Source organism: Aphelocoma coerulescens, chromosome 3 (genome assembly GCF_041296385.1).
Source record: "Aphelocoma coerulescens isolate FSJ_1873_10779 chromosome 3, UR_Acoe_1.0, whole genome shotgun sequence".
Taxonomy (NCBI): Eukaryota; Metazoa; Chordata; class Aves; order Passeriformes; family Corvidae; genus Aphelocoma; species Aphelocoma coerulescens.
Window position 1 is genome coordinate 89,086,686 of NC_091016.1, and position 22,792 is coordinate 89,109,477.

General features: G+C 39.0%; 1 protein-coding gene across 2 annotated transcripts in view; it reads right to left on the reverse strand.

Moving 5' to 3' along the window:
• Nucleotides 1-1,293: 1,293 nt before the first annotated feature.
• Nucleotides 1,294-22,792, reverse strand: part of ZNF292 (zinc finger protein 292) — a 53,406-nt gene continuing 31,907 nt past the window's right edge. For both annotated transcript variants that reach the window (XM_069011193.1, XM_069011192.1), the window contains exons 5-8: nt 15,371-15,573; nt 12,479-12,615; nt 11,151-11,292; nt 1,294-9,396 (exon numbers count right to left, since the gene is read on the reverse strand). In XM_069011193.1, the coding sequence (XP_068867294.1) occupies nt 2,221-9,396; nt 11,151-11,292; nt 12,479-12,615; nt 15,371-15,573 (7,658 nt within the window). In that variant the 3' untranslated portion in view covers nt 1,294-2,220. The remainder of the gene's footprint in view (nt 9,397-11,150; nt 11,293-12,478; nt 12,616-15,370; nt 15,574-22,792) is intronic.

A 22,792-nucleotide genomic window follows, 5' to 3' on the forward strand; every position in this document is an offset into this window, starting at 1 on the left:
GAGGTCTGTTGACAGGGACTGCAGTGGTTAGGTACAGCTGAAAACGAGAATTCAGGCGAGCTCTGTGGATCCTCTCCAGAGGATCTCTGCCCTCTTCTCCCCTGCAGAAGTTCCCTCTACAATCACCGTGGCTGGTATCCAACAGCAGCTCCATCGAGGGGGACCAGCGGCCTCTGGCAGGTACAACATGGCACTGTGTACTTGTAATGATTAAAATGATCACTCCTAGAGTCAAAATGCAAGGGTTTTGGTTTTGGTTTTATCATTCTCAGACTGCACCTTTCATTTACTAACGTGGCATAATTATGAGTTTAGTCACTTGGGAGAGATGGAAAGTGAGAGGAGCCGACGGGCTCTGTTCAAATGGAAGCACAGGCTTTCTGCGAAGGTAAGCAATTTAGCACCATGTAGCAAACCAAGGGCTGTGCCCGAGGTGAAATGCTGTTGCCTTTCCGCTGTTTCACACATAATCCTCACTCTTGCAACAAGTCACTTCATTTGGTTGTAGGAAGGTGCCCTCTGCACTGATATTCAGGAAAACTGTCAGAGATTCCAGGTGAATAGCTTATGAGCAATCAAGTGTAGCATTTAATGCAAAGCTTTACACAGCAAGACAAGTTTATAGAAAAAAAAAATCAAGCCAATCTCACCCAAGATAAAGACTGTTTTATATTACTGAAGGTAGGTCACATCCAGTAACGAGAATAATCCAAGAAAAGTTTTTGGTACCACACAATCCAGCTGGCTGAGTCAAACAACCACGCATGAAAACCAACACTGAAGATTCCTGGGTACTGACAGCTCCCACCAATGCATTCACACTTTTGGTTACGCAACAAACGGGATACCTGTCATTTCAGTTAGCAGCATACAGAGGAATTGCTCCGATCCCGGGCACTACAAGCAGCACCGCTTCTGAGGCTCGTTCCAGTGTGGAAAAGAGAGGTTGTGAGAGTGGTGCCACGTACAGTCAGCAAGAGGCAGAGGAGCGCAAAGGGAGCCTATGCCACCAACAGAGCACAACCACCGAGTTTAGCTGTAAGATCACAATCTCACTTCCCTTTCAGAAAGTGCCTTGTTTATTTAGTTTTTAATGGTATGGCATAAGGACTCGTGTATTTTATAGATAGATACCAAACTGGTATTATCAAAATAAACCATCTGTTTTATAAACCCACTATTTACAAAAACGGTTTCTGAAGTTTTTTTGTTTTGTTTTGTTTTTTTAACAAAAATTAAACTATACACCAATCTAAGTTACAGAAACAAAAATAACCTTTATAAGATCACATGTATAAAACAAGAAATGAAATGTGTTTTTATTTAAGGCAATACTGGGCTACTTCACAAATCACCACCTCAAATATATACACTGCTCCACACTACTAATTTTCTATCACATTCACAACGGATTCTTTAATACCAAATATTGTTTTAAATCTTCGATGTAGCAAACTATTTTTATTCACATTTCCATTTTTATTATGGAATCATAAATGCTTTGTATCCAATTAAAAGCAATGAAAAATGTAGCTATAAGAAAACTATTATATTTATGTGTTAACTACATATGAATATCATCCATAGATACTGGATGTTAAAATTTACAAAAATGAGAGTGTGTCAGTATGTTTAACCTATGAAATGTGATCTTATCCAGCTTTTCTTCTGTAAATAAATGTCTTATGCAAAATAAACTGGATATGGCAGACTTAGCTAGCTTTAGTTCAAAAGTTCTTAATTTAAAATGATTAAAGGACAGTTTTAAAAACTTGCTCACTTAGTTACAAATTAAAATTCCGAATATAAATGTGTCATTTAATAGTTTAGACTTACAGACTGCTGGTGGCAGCAAATGATTTACAATAATAAATATATACAAAAAAAAATGTATCTACAAATAAAGAAAACTGTTATACATGAGAAGTAACCTGGTGAAAGATACCAATCACAGACAACTCACAAAGATTTAGTTTATGGAAAGGACAATCTGATAGAAAGTTGAGGTCTTGATCAAGTATTTACAAAACTGAAGCAATTACTCTGTTCTTCAAGTCCCATAGGGATAAAAAACAAATAAGACATTTACATGACTCATGTCATGTTTTTTGCTAGATTAAATCACTTCAAAATAAAAGAGCTCCACAGTTACTAGCATGCTTGATGGCTTCCTATTCAAAATAAATTCTATTACAGGTCACGGTTAAACACATTAGGTTTTCAGTATTTTGATTCCCCTTCCTCAGTACCCAAAACAATTACTTTTGCAGCTATAACCTCTGGATTATCCTCCCAACGTCCTTCAAGCTTTCTCAAACTGACAACAGGTTTCATTTCCTGAAGCTGCTTCAGCATACGCTCAGTGCAGTCTTTAAGAGTCTTGTCTAACACGATCTTTACATTATCACCACATGGAAGCCGTGATGGGTTGGCAAACGGTACAAGGGTTTCAGTTTCAGAACATGACCAAGTGACGTTATCACTTGCTACGGGGGCCTTCTCACTGGCTTTCCGTGAGTTCGAATGGGATCCTTTTTTGGTTCCGCTGCTATGGTAGTCTCTTTCAGAGTTTTTCTTTTGCTTCACAGCAGATTCTTCAAGAAACTTGAGGAACGACACTTCAAAACCCATTGGCTTGAACGAGCTCCAGTCAAAAGTGGCAGGCTGCTCTTCGGCCGTTTGAATGGCGACAGCAGTCTCTTCCTCCTTGTGCAGGCTACTCACGTCACTGGGCAGTGCTTCCTCTGTTTTCTCTGCTCTCTTTCTCTTACTCTGAGATACATTTTTCTCTTTATTTGCTCTTTTCAGGTTGTTTGATTTTTGCTTCTCTGAGGGGCAGGAGCTAGTCTCCTGCAAATCACTATTTACACTGGAAGAGATTTTTGCTTGATTTTCAGCAGTTGAACAATCCTCATTAATTAGTTTAGTAATGAATAGTTCTGTCAGTTCATCCACTTCATCCTTCTCACCTTTTTCAGTTTCCTTTTGTGGTAAGGTAGTTGTGCTTGAATCATTATTGCTCGCTATCAAACTCGGTTCAGGCTCTTTCACATCAGTCTTTTTATCAGTTTCCTCTTGCTCAGAAGAGGTTTCCTTTACTTGGGAGACAGAGTGTTTTTTAGATACAATAAGAAGATTCCTGTGCTGGGAAGTAAATGCTTTGGACAGCTTGTGACATTTATAATGCCTTATTATGTTGCTTTCACTTGTGACTACGGAAGAACATCCCTTTATCATACATGGATACTGAGTTATGAACCTGCTTGTACATTCTGATAAGGCATCGTTTCTGGTCTTTATTAAATACACATACTTGCCGCGTTTTAGTGAATAAGCCTTATTTTCCTGAACCTGTATTCCTTTTGAGTTTTTGTTTTCCAAGTTCAAGTTTTTCTTTCGTTTTGTTTTCACTGACAGCCTGTTGCCTTCTTTTCCTGATCTGTTTTTGAGTCCTCTCTGTTTAGACTTCAATGGTTTCTCCTGATTTGCTTTGCTTGAAATGTTTTCCTGGCCTGGTGTCAGTCTCCTGGGTCTTATTAGATGATCTTTATGCCTGTCATTATGTTTGTTAAAAATATGCCTCAAGAGGTTAGACCTGGTAGCATAAATGCGGTCACAGCCTTCACAATCACACTTGAACATGCCATCATCTTCTACTTTGTTTGGCTTTATCTTAACACTGTGATCCGTCTCAAGATGCACAACGTAGTTTAGATATGCTGTAAACGAACACTTACACTGAGACTGGTCACAAAAAAACCTTCCCACCTCTGGGGCTGATTTCATGTTTCCAATTTGCTCTGGGGTCATGTCATGAAGCTTCATATAATGCTGTATCAAGCTGGTAACTTCCTGGAAGATACGAGAGCAGTCACTCACCTCACACCTGAACTCTCTGACAGCAGGTTTGGTTTCCATCTCCTCACGTTCCTCTTTGCCTTGCTCATTTTCCTCCTCCACTTCAGCAGAGAAGGCAGGGAGGTCTGATTTGTGCACAGCTTGGTAATGAAGAATTAGGTTTTGTTGTATTGTGAAAGCTGCAAAGCAGCCCTGATGGACGCACCGGTATGGTCTGTATGGGCTGTATCTAGTGGGAAACTCCAAAGATTTTGTTACGGGCTTCCTACCATTCCTCTCCTCTTTTTCCTTCCTGTGCTTCCTAGCCTTGCGTACTTTGGCTTGCTCCTGCGTACTATCAAAAGATGCTGCATTATGCTGCTCCAGTGGAACAGAAACCACCTGGGGAGGTTTTTCCAGTATTTCAGGAATATTATTTTCTGGTAGAAGTTTTTCCAATACCTTTACAGGCTCTGCAACTTCCTTTATCTGAGTTTCTTTGACCAATGGAGCTACAGTTTTGTTTTCTATTACTAGTGTCTGCACAGTTTTTATTTCAACAGGCTGTGGGACTGTGTTTACAGTTTCATTTTGAGATCTTCTGCCATAAGGCCTCTTAATTTTTAATTTTACCATCTCCTCTGTTGTAAAATGATGTACAAGCTGACAGTGTGCTCGGAGATTAGAGTTTCTTGTGAATGTTTTTGGACAGGTAGCTACAACACATTTGAATGGGGCATACTTTAGTTGATGTTTCTTTATTTCTAGTATCATTTCTGCAGTGTACTGATGGATCTTGCCATAGTGTTTAAATAATGCATCTTTTGTCATAGCACTGTAATTGCAGCCAGGATTCTGACATACAAAAGGCTTATTAACTCTATCACTAAACTGAATGTTACTTGCCTCTGGAGATATCTGGATGACGGGTTTGTTTTCAACTGATAAAACAGGAACTGCTGGTGCTAGCTTATCTGCTGGAGGACACTGAGAAACAGACTCAGAGATGGGAACAAGAGAATCATCTTCTAGCTTCAGTTTTTGCAAACCTTCCAAAATTTCTGATATTTGAGTATCATCCTTTTGAGATGTCTCAGACTGAGCAGAGCTACCCTTTGCAGCAGTAACATTCCCCGTGTGCACAGCAAACTGTGTAGTAGTAGTGGGTAGTTTTACACTGTGTGCAGAACTTTCTGAAGAAGCCTGTGCGTTAGTTACTTGCAAGTTCAGTCCTGAAGCAGCAACAGTCTCCTGAATTTCAGTTTTCACCTCAAGCATCTGTGAATTCATAGCAGTTTTAATTATTTCCAGGGTTTTTTCAAAGTTCTGCATAACACTGTCTTGTGAAATCTGTTCTTCTGAATTTGCCTGCACACAAGAATTTACAGCCATCATTTGGGAATCCCCATTTTCAGTTTTTACTGTTAAAGGGGGCAGAACTGTATGAGCCTCAAGATCTGTTTTAAAATTCTCTTTGATACTGGCCATGAATAACTGATTGTCAACATTATTGAGTTTCTGCGCAAGGTTTTCCACCACCGTTTGAGAGCCACAATTTGCCAGCAAGTTGGACTGAAAACTTTCTCCCTGTATTTGCATGTTTCCTTCAGTGCTTTTGGTTACAAGTCCCATCACTGCTGCATTATTTACTGCTACTTTCTGTGATGTATTGGGCACAACCAGGGGTGTAGGTGTTTTTCTCTTCCTCTTTGAAGAGCTGGTTCCCTTCTTATTCAAGTTGCTTGATCCCGAATTCTTGGGACTACTTATAACTGAAGCTCGTGAACTGTTCCCTGCAAAGTTTTGTGCTGCTGCAACAGTGTTAGAATAAGAGCTAGGACACAAGCCATTTTCAATGGTCTTTAGCATTAAGTCCTCTGTTGCAAAAACAGGCAAACTCTTGCATTCGTTTAGTGGAGGAATTTTGGCATTGAGGGTCCTGTTTTGGTCTGTCAGCAGGGTACTGGGGTTACAGACTGTCTGCAGCAGAGAGGGTGCAGCTGAGTTGGGGAGAACAGCTGCATTTATCTGAGTTGTACCAGAGACACAACTTGTTGTAACCACACGTGGAAGTACTTCTGTGTTATCAAAGGTACTTGGGATGCCTGCAGTTTCCAAGGCTTGTTTTATAATTTGATTACCTTCCTCATTCCCGCTGGTATTAAAGTTAGTCACATTTGCCCGTGGAAACATAGTCTGAAGTGTGGAACGATTTTCAGCTGCAAGTAACTGGAGGAACGATGGATCTTTAAAACACGTCTCTGGATTGAAGGCAGACTCCTGGGGTTGCTGCAAGTTCAATGAATTTGAAGAAAGAATCATACTGGCAAGCAAAGATTGTCCATTAGCCTGCAGAGCTTCTGGAGAAATTTCTGATCCTTCAAGAGGCTTACAATAAGACCTCTTCGATAAGTGACCACCAAGTGATCTAGGATTAGTAAAAACTCTGAAACACCTACTACAGATAAATTTGCCATCTCTAATTATTGCTGGCCACTTTGCCCGCTTATTATGTTTTGGCTTCCTTTCTTTCCCATTTGAGCCCCTGCCACGATCTTTTTTCACCTTTTCTGAAGCTGGATGTTGAGAACTAGTTTCACTGAAGTTACTTTCATTACTCAATCGTGAGGGAAATATTTGATCAACACTTTCCTCTTTTGGGAAAGCAGAACTAGTGTTTCCTTCTAGTTGCAAAGAAAAGCTATTTGTGTTATTTTCCAGTTGTGAGAAGACTGAATTTGGAGGATTCTCTGCTGATGAAGGAAAGAGAGACATTGGACCATTTTCTGCAGGCAAAGGAAGAAAAGGATCTGAACCACCATCAATATTCAGAGGCATAACTGTTTTTGCCAGATCATCCAACTGGGAAGGTAAGGTTGCAGCAGACAAATTTTCCATTTGTGAACATAAAACACTCTCAGGCTCACTTTTAATACGAGTAGACAAATTTGGATTTATGACACTTTCCACTATAGGCAACATAGGATTCCCCAAATTTTCTACGTGGGTTGGGAAAAGAGTACTTGAGACATGTTGCACTTGACTGGAACAGGTGGGATTCAAATTTGATTTGTTCTGTGCAGTAAAAGCAGCACCACTGGGATTGCCCGCTTGTGATGGCATAAGATAAACAATCTTCCCATCATTCGGCATGTTTTGCAGATTGCTGGATTTTCGTGGTTTCTTATTTTTACGCTGCATTTTAAAAGCAGCATATTCATCAGGGTGTGCTGCCTTCATGTGTTTGCCAATGCTCTGTGATGAATTGTATGTTCGAGTACACCCCTCAACCTGACAATTAAATTTCTGAATTGGGGCTGCTGGTGACACAGCTGGAACTAAAGAGCTATTTATGTTAGGCTGTGATGGAATGAACGTAATACTTTCTAAAGTTTTTAAAGGCAGGTTATATAGATTAGCTGCAGCTTTAATACTGTCTTCAATTTCAAGTTTGGAAATGGGTACACCGTTTCGATATCCTGTCTGATTCTGCATGCTGAATGGATTTACAATGCTCACTTGTCTTTCTAAGTTTTTTGATTCAAGGGCTTCTGGTTTTAATGTGTCTGAGGTCACAGAAACAGTTTGAATATTCTGAGTCTGACTGAGACAGTCTTCTTCCTTTCTCTCTTGGAAAACTGGAGGACAAGAGTCAACTGATGGGCACAACTGCTGGACCCCAGGTTTAGTAGTATCTACTTTACTGGCAGTAGCAGCCAATTTACCTCTTTTTACGAAGTTATCTCGGATCTTCTGGTTAACAACAGACAGCTTAATGCTGCCTGCTGGAACTGTCTCTTCTGTCTTCACTGAACCCATAGGAGACTGCTCTGAACCAGCATTAGACAGGGAATTGCTTTGCTGCAGTACACTCACTGATGCATTTACACTTTCATTCCCAACTGGTTCTGCTTTGATTTGGGTCCAGACATTTTCTCCTTCAATGAAACTACTTCGGTTTTCAGCTGGAGATGTCAATTCCTCTTTAACTGCAACTCCATCAGTACTTTCATTAGTTTTAGAAGGCAGACTAAGATCAGGCTGATTAGTTTGGTTTTCAGGCTGCTCTTCTTTTTCAGGCTGCTTGTTGTGGTCCTCAACATGCTTTTCCAGTTCATTCTGTGAGCGGTACACCTTCCCACAGCCCGTGACTCTGCAGGTATAGGTATTATAGTGTTGTGCTTCGTGATCATAGAGTAAATAGGCTTCAGAAAACACTCTGCCACATTTGGGAAACATACACTTAGCTCTGAAGACTTGATGCTCTCTCCTGTGGGTCAGCAGTTCAGCATAACTGTTAAAGCCAGCCTTACATTTCATCTGTATGCAGATATAAGGCTTGCTGCCACAGTGCATTTGTAAATGATCATTCAGGTGAGTAACACTTACAAAATGTCGTCTACAGTACTGGCAAATCACTTTTTTGCTTTGCATTTCAAGAAAACGTTTAGCTTCTTCATTATCTTTATGGCCCTTTGCATGTGCTATTAGATTTTTAAAATATTTAAAGCCTTTTTGACAAAGTGTTACAGGGCAAGTGAATTCATTAACAGGGGGTGGCTTTTGAACTGGCACTATCTCAGGTATGTAAGGTTTATCTTTGTCATCATTTTCATCATCTGAGCCATCGTTATCATTAAACACAATGAAGTCTGTTGAATAGAGACTGTTCTTCTTGATGGGTCGCTGCTCCTGTTTGGATACAGAATTAGTTTTCTGATTCTCATTGGCAGTTGCTATTTTAGGAGGTCTTCCCAGTCTCCTCAGTGGTTTCATAGCAGCCAATCTCTCTTTGCTAGATTTTTTCACATGCAAAGTTACATGGGGAACAAAGTTTTCTTTAGAATTAAAATTTTGGGCACAAATAGGGCAACTGTAAATTCCATCTTTATAATGTTTTTGTGCATGCCTAACTATTCTATGACCTAGGAATTCTTTGTCACATAACACACAATACTGCATGTAAGCTTGCCAGTTCCTAAATCTAGCTGATATGAACCCCCTCTCTCTGAGTTTTTTGATTTCTCTCTTTTTCTGCTTTTCATCTCTGATACCCCTAAGAAGGCTCGTAGCCTCATCAATGCCAGCGAGCCCATTCAGAGAAGTGTCTTTACTATCTTCTTGGCCATCCTCAACCTTCTCATAAACTTCACTATCGTTTAGTTCATCTATGGATGACACGATGGATGCCTCCTCTCCCATAAGTGCCAGACACTGACGCTTTAGAGTTTTCCAGTCCCAGAACTCTGGATCAAAAGGCCACTGAGTTTTCAGTACAAGTAAGAGCTCACAGCGCAAAGAATTTGGTATTGGAAGATTTTCTTCATCATACTTCTGGTCAGGCTGATTATATAGCATTTCAACAGCATAATATGCATCCACAGTGGGTTCCAGAAGAAATTCGCTCAGCTGACAAGCACGTTTGACCTCCAAATCATCTGGGAGCAAGCAGGAGATAGTCTTGCAAATAGATATCTTGACATCCGCATTTTCACTGGATTCCAAGCGCAGTGCTTTCACACACAGTTCAATGCAGGTTGCCAGTCCAGCACCATCAATCTGTAAAGCAAGACTAATTTTAGTAAGTCAGCTTATCTAACTCTTTCTATACTTTTAAGTAAAATATGTCATTATTCAATCCTCACTGTCAGAAAAAATGCACCTGGGGTTCACAGTAATACTTTTTACCTTAAGAAACATAATGGATTTTCTTCAGATGCTATTCCTTAAGCTGCATAATTTGTCTTCATGCTACTAAAAAAATGTGGAAGTTTACATACAACTAAAAAGACAAATTAATTGTCTGTTCTGTCTAGTGTGAGGACTGTGGGACTGTATGTTAGAGGTGTTTGGTTTATATTAGAGCAATATTGAGCCTTTTCCTTGGAATAAAGCCTGTCAGTTGTGCCACAGGTATTTGAGATGAGCTCCTATGAAACATCAGCTTAACACTGGGTAGATTTCAAAGAGTAAAAATTGCTGCAGTTAAAGAAAAACGTGATCTTCAGAAAGATCTGTAATTCGGAGATCAGTTAAGGTAAAAGGTTATTATTTTTAAAAAAAAAACATGTCACTTCAAAGTCAACTGACCTCAACTGAACACACGGCTTCAGTCCAACTGAAAGCAGTAAGCATAGTTAAGTTTTGTTAAATGTTCCATCATTTGAATGTTCTAAAGGTCATGTGGTCTTTACTCATTCATACCCTAAGGCAACACCATTTACATTTACATCCACCTTACAAGCTCTTTATGCTGCCAGGGATGCACAAGAGAGGCTGTGGCATACATGAGAATAAAGTCCAGCAAATTTATGAATGTACAAGTCTACTACCTTCATGGTCTCCAGTTTCTGCCAACAATTAAATGATCAAATGCTCACTGGAGAAAAATCAATATGGCATGGAGCAGGCAGAGATCTTAATATCACAAGACTCTGTGAAAGTTATTTTCCTCCCCCTCTCTTAATTCCAATCCTGTTTCAGGTCTTTCGGGGGGGATTGGGGTGGGGAAGAATCTTTAAATTTAGAAGCCCATGATGAGCCATACAAGAACATTGAAAAAGGAAAACAGGAATTTTTATGTTTAGCATTAATATCCCAACTTACAGAAATCTTTGTAAGAGCTCAATTTAGCTAAATGTATTAAATATTGCAACTACTAAAGAAACTAAGAAAATTAGATGACAAGGTTAGCTGAGAGAGATGAGCAGGGTTTTAAACAACACTGGATCTAAGCCCACAAATGAAAAGTATTTCATTTATCAAAATAAACTGCATTCCTAAGTGGCAATTCAAAAGGTTTGGGGTTGTTGTTTTGGGGTTTTTTTGGTGTAGTTTCTTTTTTATTTTCTAAACTTCCTGTAATTTTCCTTTTCTTTTATATTAATATACACCTTTCATTTCCTTTCTTCATAAGCCTGTCCTCTCCATTTTATGTAATTTTTGAAATATGGAAAATAATGGCAAGGAATGTTAGGGCCTGCTTACAGAAAATACCACATTTGGAGGACATGGGCAAACCTAGAGGTTATAACCTCACCTTTAGTGTTTTCTTCATCTCAGTTGTGGCATCCAGCTTTTCTGTTTAACCCCACTCTTTTTTTTCAAAGGAACCAAAGTTTTAATGATTCAAAATGAATCAACTAATAATGTACCTGCAGAAGGAAGTTGCTATGGCCTTTCCTAAAACCAGTCAGGATTGTCCCAAAACTGATGCTACACAGAAAGACACGATGTCGAAGAAGCTTTCATAAATTTTCCTGATTACATTTCCTTTAAAAGTGCCAAAAATATTCTTTCAGGAGTATCCTTACCTCTGAATTAATAACTTTAATCAGGAAGAAAATGTGATAAACAGTCTTAGTTAACACAGAAAGTTGACGACATCTCTCTAGATACACTTGAATAGAAGGCTCTACCCTTTGCTGCAGTTTACTCCAGAAAAGAGTCAGTTCCCTAGAACAAGAGAACAATATTTCAGGGCCATCAATGCAACTACTAATCTGATCACAAGAAATGCAAGGCTAAGAACAGTTTCCATTTTGTCTTTGGGAGAGGAAAAAATCTGAAATTTATTCACACCTTATCTTAGAGAAAAAAGCTTTTATTAAAATACCCACACTATTAAGTATCTAAATTTCAAAATTATGACAGTGACTCAATTCCAGAAGGACAGTTCAGAATAAAACCAGTATTATCACAATTTATGCTACATATTTACTCACAATGTGGTCTTGATAAAAAGAAGTCTTGCACAGTAGTTTACTATTCACAGACTGGAACTGTACACTTCTGAACTCTTAGCAATTACTAACAGCTATAGAAAATTGGCTTTTCTCTGTGGTAGATACACTTTTACTAAAGCTGCTCTGCTTTAAGAGCTGAATATGACTGTGATTTAGCGAGAAATTAACCCCCAAAGACAAACAGTCACAGTATCTACATTATCTCACTTGTTCATTTGTCCTTAGGTGCGAATAACCAAGAGTACTAGTACCTTGTGGAATGCTGTAACCCCCAAAACTTTAGCAGAATCTCTTAAAGCAAAATCCTGCATTACCAGTTTTCTCCTGCTGCTGCACATAAAACAGAGATGCACAAACAAAGCAAATTCTTCAGGAATAGTACAGGTTTGCTAGTTAGGAGAAGGAAATTCAAACCCTAACAGCTCAAATATCTGCCAACAAAGACCAGTTATTTGTTCCCACATTAATGAAAGCAAGCCCTAAACAGTATCTTCATCTACCTTATTGCTGTGGTTATAGTAGTAGTAGTAAAGAGCTGCTTCCTTTGTAAGTTTGTTAGAAAAAGAAATGCTGTGTTATTCCAGGACAGAAGGAACAGTACTTATGCATTAAATGCTGACATAATGCTGACAAGTTGCCTGCAGATATTAAATTTCTTATTTCTACAGAAAAATTATTAACCAGCTATTGGTATTTGCCTCATCATACATACAACCTTCAAATTCATGTAATGGATGCTTATCTTACAAAATCCACTTCTTTTCTTTTTTAGCTTTCCAAGAGTCTTATCTCCTTTCTGTTTAGCTCACAGATTTTATCAGCTAAAGAAAGTTGACTTATGGCTTATGTATCTTGCCCAGACTAAGTTTTTGTTCTCAGATGAGATTCAAACTCACCAGGCACAGTACATCTCCCCTTGCTGCAGCTGGCGAGACAGAAATGCTGCACACAGAATCAGAGCACTTTTTTCATCTCCATCAGATTCAAGGTTACAGATCATTTCTAGAGCATCTTTGCAATCTACTTCTGCAATCTAGAAGGGAAGAAAGAGAAGCAGAACCAGACTAAGAAAGTGGTTTCATTTTCAGACACAGTCACATTAGCCTTTGCAAGAAGACAACAATTCAGAACTTTAATTTAACAGTTGGATAGAGATGAGCTTGAAAGCAAATCAGTACATTTCTAGGCAGCATCAAAACTCATTATGCCACCAGACTGTTTTATTAAAGTGAATATAAACTTGTTTCTTAGACATATGACTTATTTGTATCTAGTGTCCCAGTCACCTAAGAATTTTATAGTACATTAATTATTCATCTATATCACATACATATGATAATAGTGATATGCAGACTTATAACTTTAAATTACAGCTTAACACAAAAAAGAAAATTACCTGAAATTTTAATTCAGTTTACTTGTCCCTGATGTTACTACTGCTTTAATACAACAAGCTGGGTGCTTAATGAATCTGAGGTTTAACATGAATGTTCTAGTACTTTTTAAAAAATGGAAGATATGAAGAAAAGGAAGGCTGTACAGTAAGAAGCAGGTCACCTGAATGCTGTTCTAGAAGAACACTACAGTCTGTACAATAGAATTTATTTGTTCAAGTACCAATGGAAGTACTTAGTTTTGTGGCAAATCAAAGGAAAAATCACAGTTGCTCAGTATTCCTAGGCAGCTGTCCTGAATCACTGCACTTGCTGTAACTACTACTGTCTACTTTGATTCTCAGCAGACTGGTTTGATTACATCAATTAGTGCATCTGGCAGGACATGCTGGTACTTATTCTTTGACACCAGCAGTTGAAGAATAGCTTGACTCTGACAACAGCACTGTTGGAAGTCTCTCTTGAAGAATCACAAGACCACCCAAAGCAAGAGACAGAAGTGCTCACCCAAACACCCAGCTGGTCTGGCACTCCGGGTGAGGCAGCAGCACAGCTGGGTTGGGCACCACGGTCTCCAGCAATCAAACTACAGTTCTGAAAAGCACAACTACTTATTTTTACACCTCTAAATTGACACTTTGTAAATATACCAACAGCCTTTCACTGAATGTCATTTGAGGTTTAATAGCCTCAAAGTCATCTTCTAAAGAAAACTATACTTCTCAAATGTGGAACAGTGTAACTGTAATAGCAATTTAGACTGAAGTTCTGCTTTGCTCAGTGCCCCATCTCAGACAAGGACTATCAATTAAAAGCTTAAAGGGAATTTTTTTTTCCATAAAAAGCTTTTCCAGCCTCTCACACTTCCTAATGGACCCTGTTTCCAGCAAAGGTTTGTAGAAGTCCAGCCATCAAGTTTGTCAGCCTAGCATTTCACATACTGCAGGTCTGAATTCTTCATATTATTGAAGGAAACTATTAGACTAATCCAAGCTGAAAATGAGCGCAAATGTTACTTTCCTGCCTATTCTGAATGTATATGAAAATTTCCACGCCAATAATATACTTACTTTTTTTTTTCTCTATTTTCTTACTGTTCTCACACTACAAAATGATTGTCCTCCTCAGTTCCTAAGTCCACCTTGACATGCTAAAACTTACCTGCCTTCTCTTGGTAATACATGATCTTTCCAAAATGGTTAGCAATACTGCAAAGAGTGCTGCAGCTGAAGCTGCAAATCTAAGCAATCCGAAGCTCAGAAATACCTGAATTAGGTTCTCTCTGATAACCCAGTCTGAACTTATCTGTACATTATGGCATCCAAAGAAACAAGCCTAACCCATTCCTTTTGTCCAGAGGATTCACCGTTCATTCATTGAACGAGCCCATTCTGTGTGGGGGCTGACTAATGAAGGAAGCCTATTTGCAGGGTCATAAATTCCAAGTTCCATTGTATGTCTCCAGCAAACAAAGATAAGATTGCACAGCCCTGTCACAGCCCCTCCTGAGCCTGTTCTGACAGGGTCTGCAGCAGCCAGAGCTGGGAAACCAAGACTGATCCAATTCTACTGAGTATCTGAAGAACATTCTTGGTGAGAAGCTGTCATCTTAGACTTTAGTCTACACCTAGGGTAGGAAACTTTTCCAGCTCTAATCAGTGCACAGCTCTTATCCCTTTAGGTTCAATTGCAATATGCTTAATATTTAACATAAAAAGATGACAGCAACAAAAAGACAGCAGAGAGACACAGGCAGACAAGAGAAGTGACATTTGCAGTTAGTTTTCCTTCAAGAAGGAAAAAAGCTCAGCTAAAACTCTGGAGTGGGATGAGAAATTAAGATGCCACCTGAAAGAATAAAAAAGAGCAAAGCTGCCATCTCCTCTCTGACTTCTGTATTTAAATTAGAAGGATTTTATATTACAAACCAGATCAAATACCTGATTTCACCTTCAGTTGCACCCAGGCATTTGGGTTAAGTTACATTTATTCTTTGAACTGCAAGTAGCATCTAAAGGGCCCCATTCTATGTACTAGGTATGCATGAAAAGCAATATAGTTAAAGTAGTAAGAGTGGGAAAATGATTAACTTCACTTTACTAATGAGATCTGAGGCAGAGTTTTAAAATACTTCACACAAAATCAAGCACAAAGTTGTGGCACAGCCAGAAAATGCCCACTAATGACCTAATAAGACACTTTGATCAGTATTTTGAGTCATTACTACTCAGCTTAAAAGTGACTTGAATGAAAAGAAAAAAAAGAATACCAAAAATATTTTAGATCATATTTTAAAAGAAAAACCTCTTTTACAGAACACCAGCTTATGATTAGTGACTTTACTATCATTAAAGAAAAAAGTCTAAGAAAAAAAATTCTTCATTATTTACTTACTTCTTCCATTAGCTTTTCATTTGGTGATCCTGAACAAAGACAGACCAGGTAGGTTTGTTTGAAATTGCCTTTTGCACTGATTTCTGGATGGTCAGAGCAGAGTTTTGCCAGGGCAGTAGCTTGTGTTAATTCCTTTGCTTTCATTAGGTGCTTAATACGCATATCCAGCAGGACAGGGCCTTCTGATACTAAAAATTCATTCACTTCAAAAAAAAAAAAAAAGCCAAAACATTATATGCATGTTACAGAGCTAACAGATGGCATTTACTCAGTCATGGCTGACTCCTAAAATTTACACAAATCAAAATAGATACAAAAGCTACGAAGCAAAGATGAGGAAAAGCTTCTTGGTGAACTGTACTTCTTTATCATAAAGGCACCCTGTCACAGACCTTTTATATACTTGCAGGTTTTAATTAATTCTAATTTCTTGGCAAAACAGCTGCACACGAAACAGACTGAGAGACCATATAAATATTAAAATATTTAGATACCATTTAATTATAGTTCTACAGAAAGACAACACAAAGCCACTACTCTCACATCCTTTGAACATTTGTGCTATGCCTTTGCTACCAGTTGCCTTTTAAAGATCTTGCTATTAAAAGATTTATGTGACAAGTACAGAAGTTTCTGAACCTGTTTTTATTGGTGTGAAATGTTTCATATTATACACACATAGAATACAGTCAAACAATTTAAAGTTCTTCAACCAAATAAGTTTCCTTATTTGAAAAAAGAGGCTTATCTTGTATACATTTGACTGTGCATAGTCTAAAACTCAAAAGAGATGGGTATTGAACTGTATTTTTCAGATATGCTCCCACCAGTGTTAAACTGTGTAGTCTACACTAAGCACCCAACTCTAGGTGCCTCATTGGAAGGCATAAGAATCCTACAAAAAGGAGGAACATGGGTTAATGTTCTGATTCTTAAATATATATCTCAGGTCTCATCCAGATCTTCAAGACCAAAGTTGTTTCAGCTTTGAAGCATGAGGTTTAGTACTACCTACAGAATATTTAAAGTCAATTATCAAAACTAGACACATAGACAATCAATTTTGTTTAATCTTTTTGACATTAACACCTCCCTGTTTCCATAAGATAGATATATACTGCATTAAAAAATAATTTGGTTTTCAATTACCCTCACTTTAATAATACATTCTCACATCTTTTAAAAACAGCAGACTTTTTCTACTGTTTTTTGTTTCTTTTGTGAAAACCAGCAGATACATTATATGCTTTCAGTGTTAAGAGTAAAATCTTGATCCTTTCTAAATGTGATTTTTTCCAGTTTTGAGTATTTTCATCACCCCTTCCCAAAACCTTGTGGTCATCTGCAGTGCTCACTTTCTGACACATCCTGGTAGGAACTTTCATTATATTCCTTTCAATTTACTTGTCCTGAATTTCACCTGAATCATGCTGCCCATTCACTTATATTTTCTTGACTTTTCAAGTCCTGATTCGTCTTGATGAAGTAAGTACTTTCAACATGCAAAAAATGAATTCTCTCTCTAATATCTGAACTATTAGAATATGAAACATGAGGTTTGATGGAAGAAAAAAGCTCATCTCATTTTATTTTTTGTGTCTTCCTATCCCGTTTAGTTTGATTCACTACTGTCTTTATTTCATGATTTCTCCTAGCTGCTTATACGGAACATTACTAAAAGTCCATCTTGAAATCATAATCAGGTCAACCATTTTCTTTACCACTTGAGTGCACAAGACTTTAGGGCAGAAAATACTGCCTTTTGCAGAAACTGGGCCTGTTAGACCCCATCATTATCTTTCACGCATTTTCAGATTTATGGTTGAATTATCATTTCAACCAACTTCTCAGTTCGTTATTCATACATATCCTTGTACCTTGTTACACATGATCAGCAATGGCTAACTGATGGGTAAGAACATTCAAATCAAATGAGCTCCTTCTTCCTCTCCCCATGATGATGAAGCTATGACCAGATTTGTATTTATGTAGGAACAAAGGAAAACCAGAGCACACTAACTGACAATTGGTAGACAGTAAACATTTTTTGTATTTATTAGGGGACATTCTAAGCAGCATATAAATGTTCCTTAAATGTCATTACCCATGCATTATAAAAAACGTTCCTATTCCTGCCAACCCACAAATGACCCTGTGACTAACCACATTCAATAGTCTAGCCTTGCTCTTCCTCCACCAGGTACCAATAATCCTTTCACTCACAACATTTAGTCCTGGATAGTCTGCCTGGAATAACATCGGAACATTTTACCTTATTTCTGTAACAAGATACAGGAAGACCTTAGACTTTAAGATATATTGGTAACCCAAGATGTTTCACTCTGATTTATTACTGTAATTGCTGCATTTAATATTGTAAACACTGTTCTATCTGCTAGTTCTCAGTAATCCCCTTCCTTTAGTGTTTACCGCTTCAGCCAGCCTACCTTGCATAAGCATCAGCACATTTTCTGTTATCTTCTCAACAAGACACAGGAAGACCTCAGGGTTAGAGCTACATATTAGCTCTTAAGCCTTTATTCTAATCCCAGTGATAATAACCATTATGTTTAGCATCTGAAAGCTCATTCAAAACATGAATTTTAATTACATTTATTTTGTAACTGAACTGTAGCTGACATTTTAAGACAAAACCCAGCACTGAAGTTACAGGACTAAGTTTATGGTGGGGAACAGTCTTAAGGATAAGATTTTGAGGTTATTGAGGGAGATTTTGTTTGTTTTTAAATATTTTATAAATATATTTTATCATGCAATACCCATTTCAAAAGTTATTGTGGACAAATTGTCAGTTTACCATAACAATTGTAATTCATAAAAATGCTTTGAGACACAAGTGCTCATCTAGAACAAGTCACTTAACCCCTATGAGCATAAACCTTGACATATTTAATGGGAATGACTCTTGGAAAAATTATTAAATGTCATTTTTGTGCAATGCTCCCTCATCCATTAAAATTCATAAACATGTTTGTGCAAGGCATGTACAAAATTCATATAAAGTTACAGAATATGAAAGAAAACAAAGATGTGCAGATAACATCTGACAGGTGGTACTACAATCTACTAAGGCTAGCAAATTAACTTGGACAGACTGGGATGTAACCTTTTCAGACAGTTTCCCTGTTATTCCCTTGCGTCCCACAGCTGGCATGTCAGGTCCTACTACCAAGTAATTCCATGCCAAGTTCACAAGAAGGACTATGAACTTTTATTACAGGTATTGCTCATACCATACATGGATTAAACCAGAGAAAACATAATCCATAGATTGGCAGCACACAAGTGCAGGAATAAGCTCCAAGCAGTAACAGGTTCTGTGTGGAAGACAGTCCACATTAATGCCACGTTTTAGCTGACTAGAAGACCTGAAGAGCACAAAGAGTATCTGCCGTACAAAGCACTCATAATCCTACTACCAGATCCTTCATCAGATGTAGGGTAGGCACAGATTTATCTACCACAGACCTTTACATCTTATCAACCTTGCTTTGGCCAAGGAGGATGAAGCCAGGAGGTGAATATACACACGGACAAACCATCTCAAAGAACTTCAGTTGCTAGTCAGGAAACTACTGTGCTGGGTCTGGCTGAGGTAGGGTTAATTTTCTTCGCAGTGGCTGGTAGGGGACTGTGTTTTGGATTTGTGCTGAACGCAGTGATGATAATGTGGAGATGTTTTTGTTATTGCTGAGCAGGGCTTACACAGAGCCAAGGCCTTTTCTGATTTTTGTACTGCCACACTGGGGAGGAGCCTGGGGGTGCTTGGGAGGAGACACAGCCAGGACAGGTGACCCAGACTGACCAAAGGGACATTCCAGACCATATGGCATCATGCTCAGTATAGAAGGCGGGGGGAGAAGGAGGAACGGGGCCAACGTTTGCAGTGATGGCGTTTGTCTTCCCAAGTCACTGTTAGGTGTGGTGGGGCCCTGCTCTCCTGGAGATGGCTGAACACCCGCCTGCCCAGGGGAAGCACTGAATTCATTCCTTGCTTTGCTTGTGTGCATGGCTTTTGCTTTCCCGATGGAACTGTCTCTATCTCAACTTTTGAGTTTTCTACCTTCACCCTTCCTATTCTCTCCCCGATGCTGCTGGTGGGGAAGTGAGCGAGTGGCTGAGTGGGGCTTGGCTGCTGGCTGGGGTTGAACCATGACACCTCTTTAGTCATCTTCAAGTGTTAGTCCACATATGCATTCACACTGTGGGTGACTCTGAACTGACTCAATGCTTTCCATATCTACCAGGAGCTGGGAATCAGAATCTTTCATGCAGACAACATCTCAGCACAATTCTGCTGAATGCAGCATCAATCCTGGATGCTTCTGTAGTGGCACAGTGTCTGGAGAAAGGGTAAAAGAAGTTCCAGATGGCTGCTTTGAATATACCCAGGAGGAAAACATTATTTTTTTTTCTCCTCTCAAAACTGAGGCTGCTGGTATCATGCAGCTTCTGGTGACTGGTGCTCTAATTACTGAAAATAGTTCCACGTTGGCTGTTAAATTCTGCCTGTTATCCACCTTGACAATCTCTGGATAATGATGGTTGTATCTGGATCCTCTTTTCAGTGACATATTCTTTAGATATCTCCCTACTACATTTAAACTTATGAAAAATTTAAGAACCTAACTATTGGCATCCAGGTTTAAATCTCTAAGGATAATTAGAATTAAATACCAAAAAAGCAGCAGCAGCCTGGCTTTTCGTAGGGTTATCCTTTTCCTCTAGACAGTTCCTCCACTCACCCTCAGTACCAACTGAGGAGATACCAGTGACCATTTTGAAGGATTATACCATCACTACAAGAAAATAATAACCTCGAGGATGGAAAAGCAGCATCATGCTGAAGAGCACAAGCCACACTGACAGAATCTGAGGATGGAAGTGCAGTGTTTTAAGATTGCATAGGCTACTGCATAACCCCAAACACTTCAACTTTCAGTCGTCGGCACACTGAGCAATAAGGCTGCAGAGACAGCCACATGACTTAAGGAAACCTAATTTTCAGTTGTCATTAATTCAGATCAGCTTCAATTCTAGATTAATATCAGTCCTGATCTCACATTAAGCTATCTGGTAGTTCAGGCGGAGGCCAGTAAGACAGAAGACCCACTATGATGTGAGAAAATTAAGACAACCTTACTAAGGTTTCCTTCTGTAACCAATTAATGAAGTGGAGAAACGTGGAAAATTCCTCTCTCCAAATATAAGTGCTTCTTGTCTATCATATGCAATCTTGAGAAAACAAGAAGTCATGCAGGTCACCATACAAATGCAATGCAGTGTCCAATAGCAGTATGGAAACAGCTGATGAGTGCTACAGCAGGTGAACCATTTACTTCCAGCCTAGTCAGCAATTACAGCTAATAGTGCCTTCTTGAATTTAATGGTGTGGATAGGAGAGCGTATTTTCATATGTCTATAATACCTTTCCAGACTTCTTTCTGCTTTAGTACTGACTAGTTGTCCCCAGTATTTGAGGTGATGGAAACTGATAGAGCTGTGCTCCACAGCAAAGAATGATACCAGTGTATCTCTGAAATACTATTTGAGAACACTGGTACTTTGCTATCCTCACGACCCAATAAGATGATGTAATTTTAGGTGATCTTTCAAGTCTAAAATGTCCACAATGCTACACAGACAAAACTCCAAATTTGATAAGACATTCTTTAAAGACACAGGAAACAGGTTTAGGTGGAAAAAGAAGAAAACTGATGTGAACAAGCAAGTAGTTTACAGCTCCTGAGCACACTTGTAAGAGGAATACTGCTGAGGAACCAGAATCTGAATCCGGAAGTTCCAGACCTAGTCACATAATTGTTGTGTGTCCTGCTGAGTAAAGACAAGGGATGGAGTGTCAGGGACAGTAATGAGTATTTTGGACCAAACCACTACACAGAGGCAAGAAACAACAAGACACAAGGAGCTGGGGGAATGATCTGTCCTTTCAGCACTGAACTGCTTGAGTGGAAGATTGCCTGAGTGCTCTTAAATTAATGTAGATTGATCCAGACCCAGGAAACTCAAAAGGAGTTTCTCATGAAACCTCTCAGATGGGAGTCACATATAATGCTATCAAATTCAGAAGTCCACTGAGGAGGCCCAAAAATGACCACCAAAGATGATCCAGTTGCAGCAAATAAATTATCTTTGGAGTCACCAGTCAAGAACAAGAAAAAAACACATTCCTCAGCTCATTAGGAATCCAAATACTCATTTCCAGGCTAGTCTTCCATACAGACTAGCACTGTGGGAACAAGCACAGTCACAAACGACAATGCTTATGTTTCACTAGCAGAGGAAGAGAGATACATTGTCTTCAGAAACAACTCAAGTGAGGTTTCAGCATTAAATAGTTTCCAAGAGAAGATTCTCTTTTATTTTCTGCACAGAATTTGGTAACTTAAGCCAGGCTTCCCAACTTTTATGATCAGATATGGCAATGCCAATGTTTGTCACCCAAGCTGGTGACAAATCAAGGGGACAGAGAATTATTTCCAACATGAAAAAAATCTTGTATGTGCACACCAGCTCAAATTTGTATCTACTGCATGCATGTAGTTTCTGCAGTACAGTTCAAGACAAATTTTGCTGTTTTATATCACAGTACTGTATGAACATCTTGTAGTAATGCAGCAATACTCATCAGCAAGGAAATCCATGACAGGTATGCTGTTCTTAATACTGCTTTAAAGAACTGTATATCCACCCCCTACTTTTTTTGCACTCCTTAGTGCATGAATCCTTACCAACACTAAATTCATCAGAAAACTGAGCTGTGTCCAAAGCAGTCAGAAGTAAGGCAATTACTTTAATGATGTGGCACTCAAGAGAACAGTCTCCCTAACATCTTATGTAGTGAGTACTTCCTGCTCATATTTAGGTGAAACTCATGCATTAGACCATTCTCAAAACTAGGAGAGCAAGAGAATAACCCAGTTCAGACAAGCCTGCATTTCCTTGTCTGTAATCAGAAGCAAACAGCTGCGCTGTGTGGTCAGAAAACACAAACTTTTCTTGCACTATGTCTGAAGTTTGTACAGTTTGAAAATAAAGGAATTCAAAAGGCTATTCTTCCAAGTGCAGGACCCTGCATTTGCCTCTGTTGAATTTCAGAAGGTTCTTCTCTGCCCCTCTCTTCAACCTGTCAAGGTCCTTCTGAAGGGCTGCACAGCCCTCTGAGGTATTGGCCACTCCTCCAGCTTTGTGTCATCAGCAAACTTTCTGGGGAGGCACTCTACTGGCTCTTGGATCAGAGATTCCTGAAGGCTGGTCTTTTCAGTGAAGATTGATGCAAAGAAGGCATTCAGTAATTCTGCCTTCTCTGCATCACCTGTTACCAGGGTCCTCCCTCCATTCAGTAACAGGCCCACATTACCCTTCGTTTACTTTTTGTAA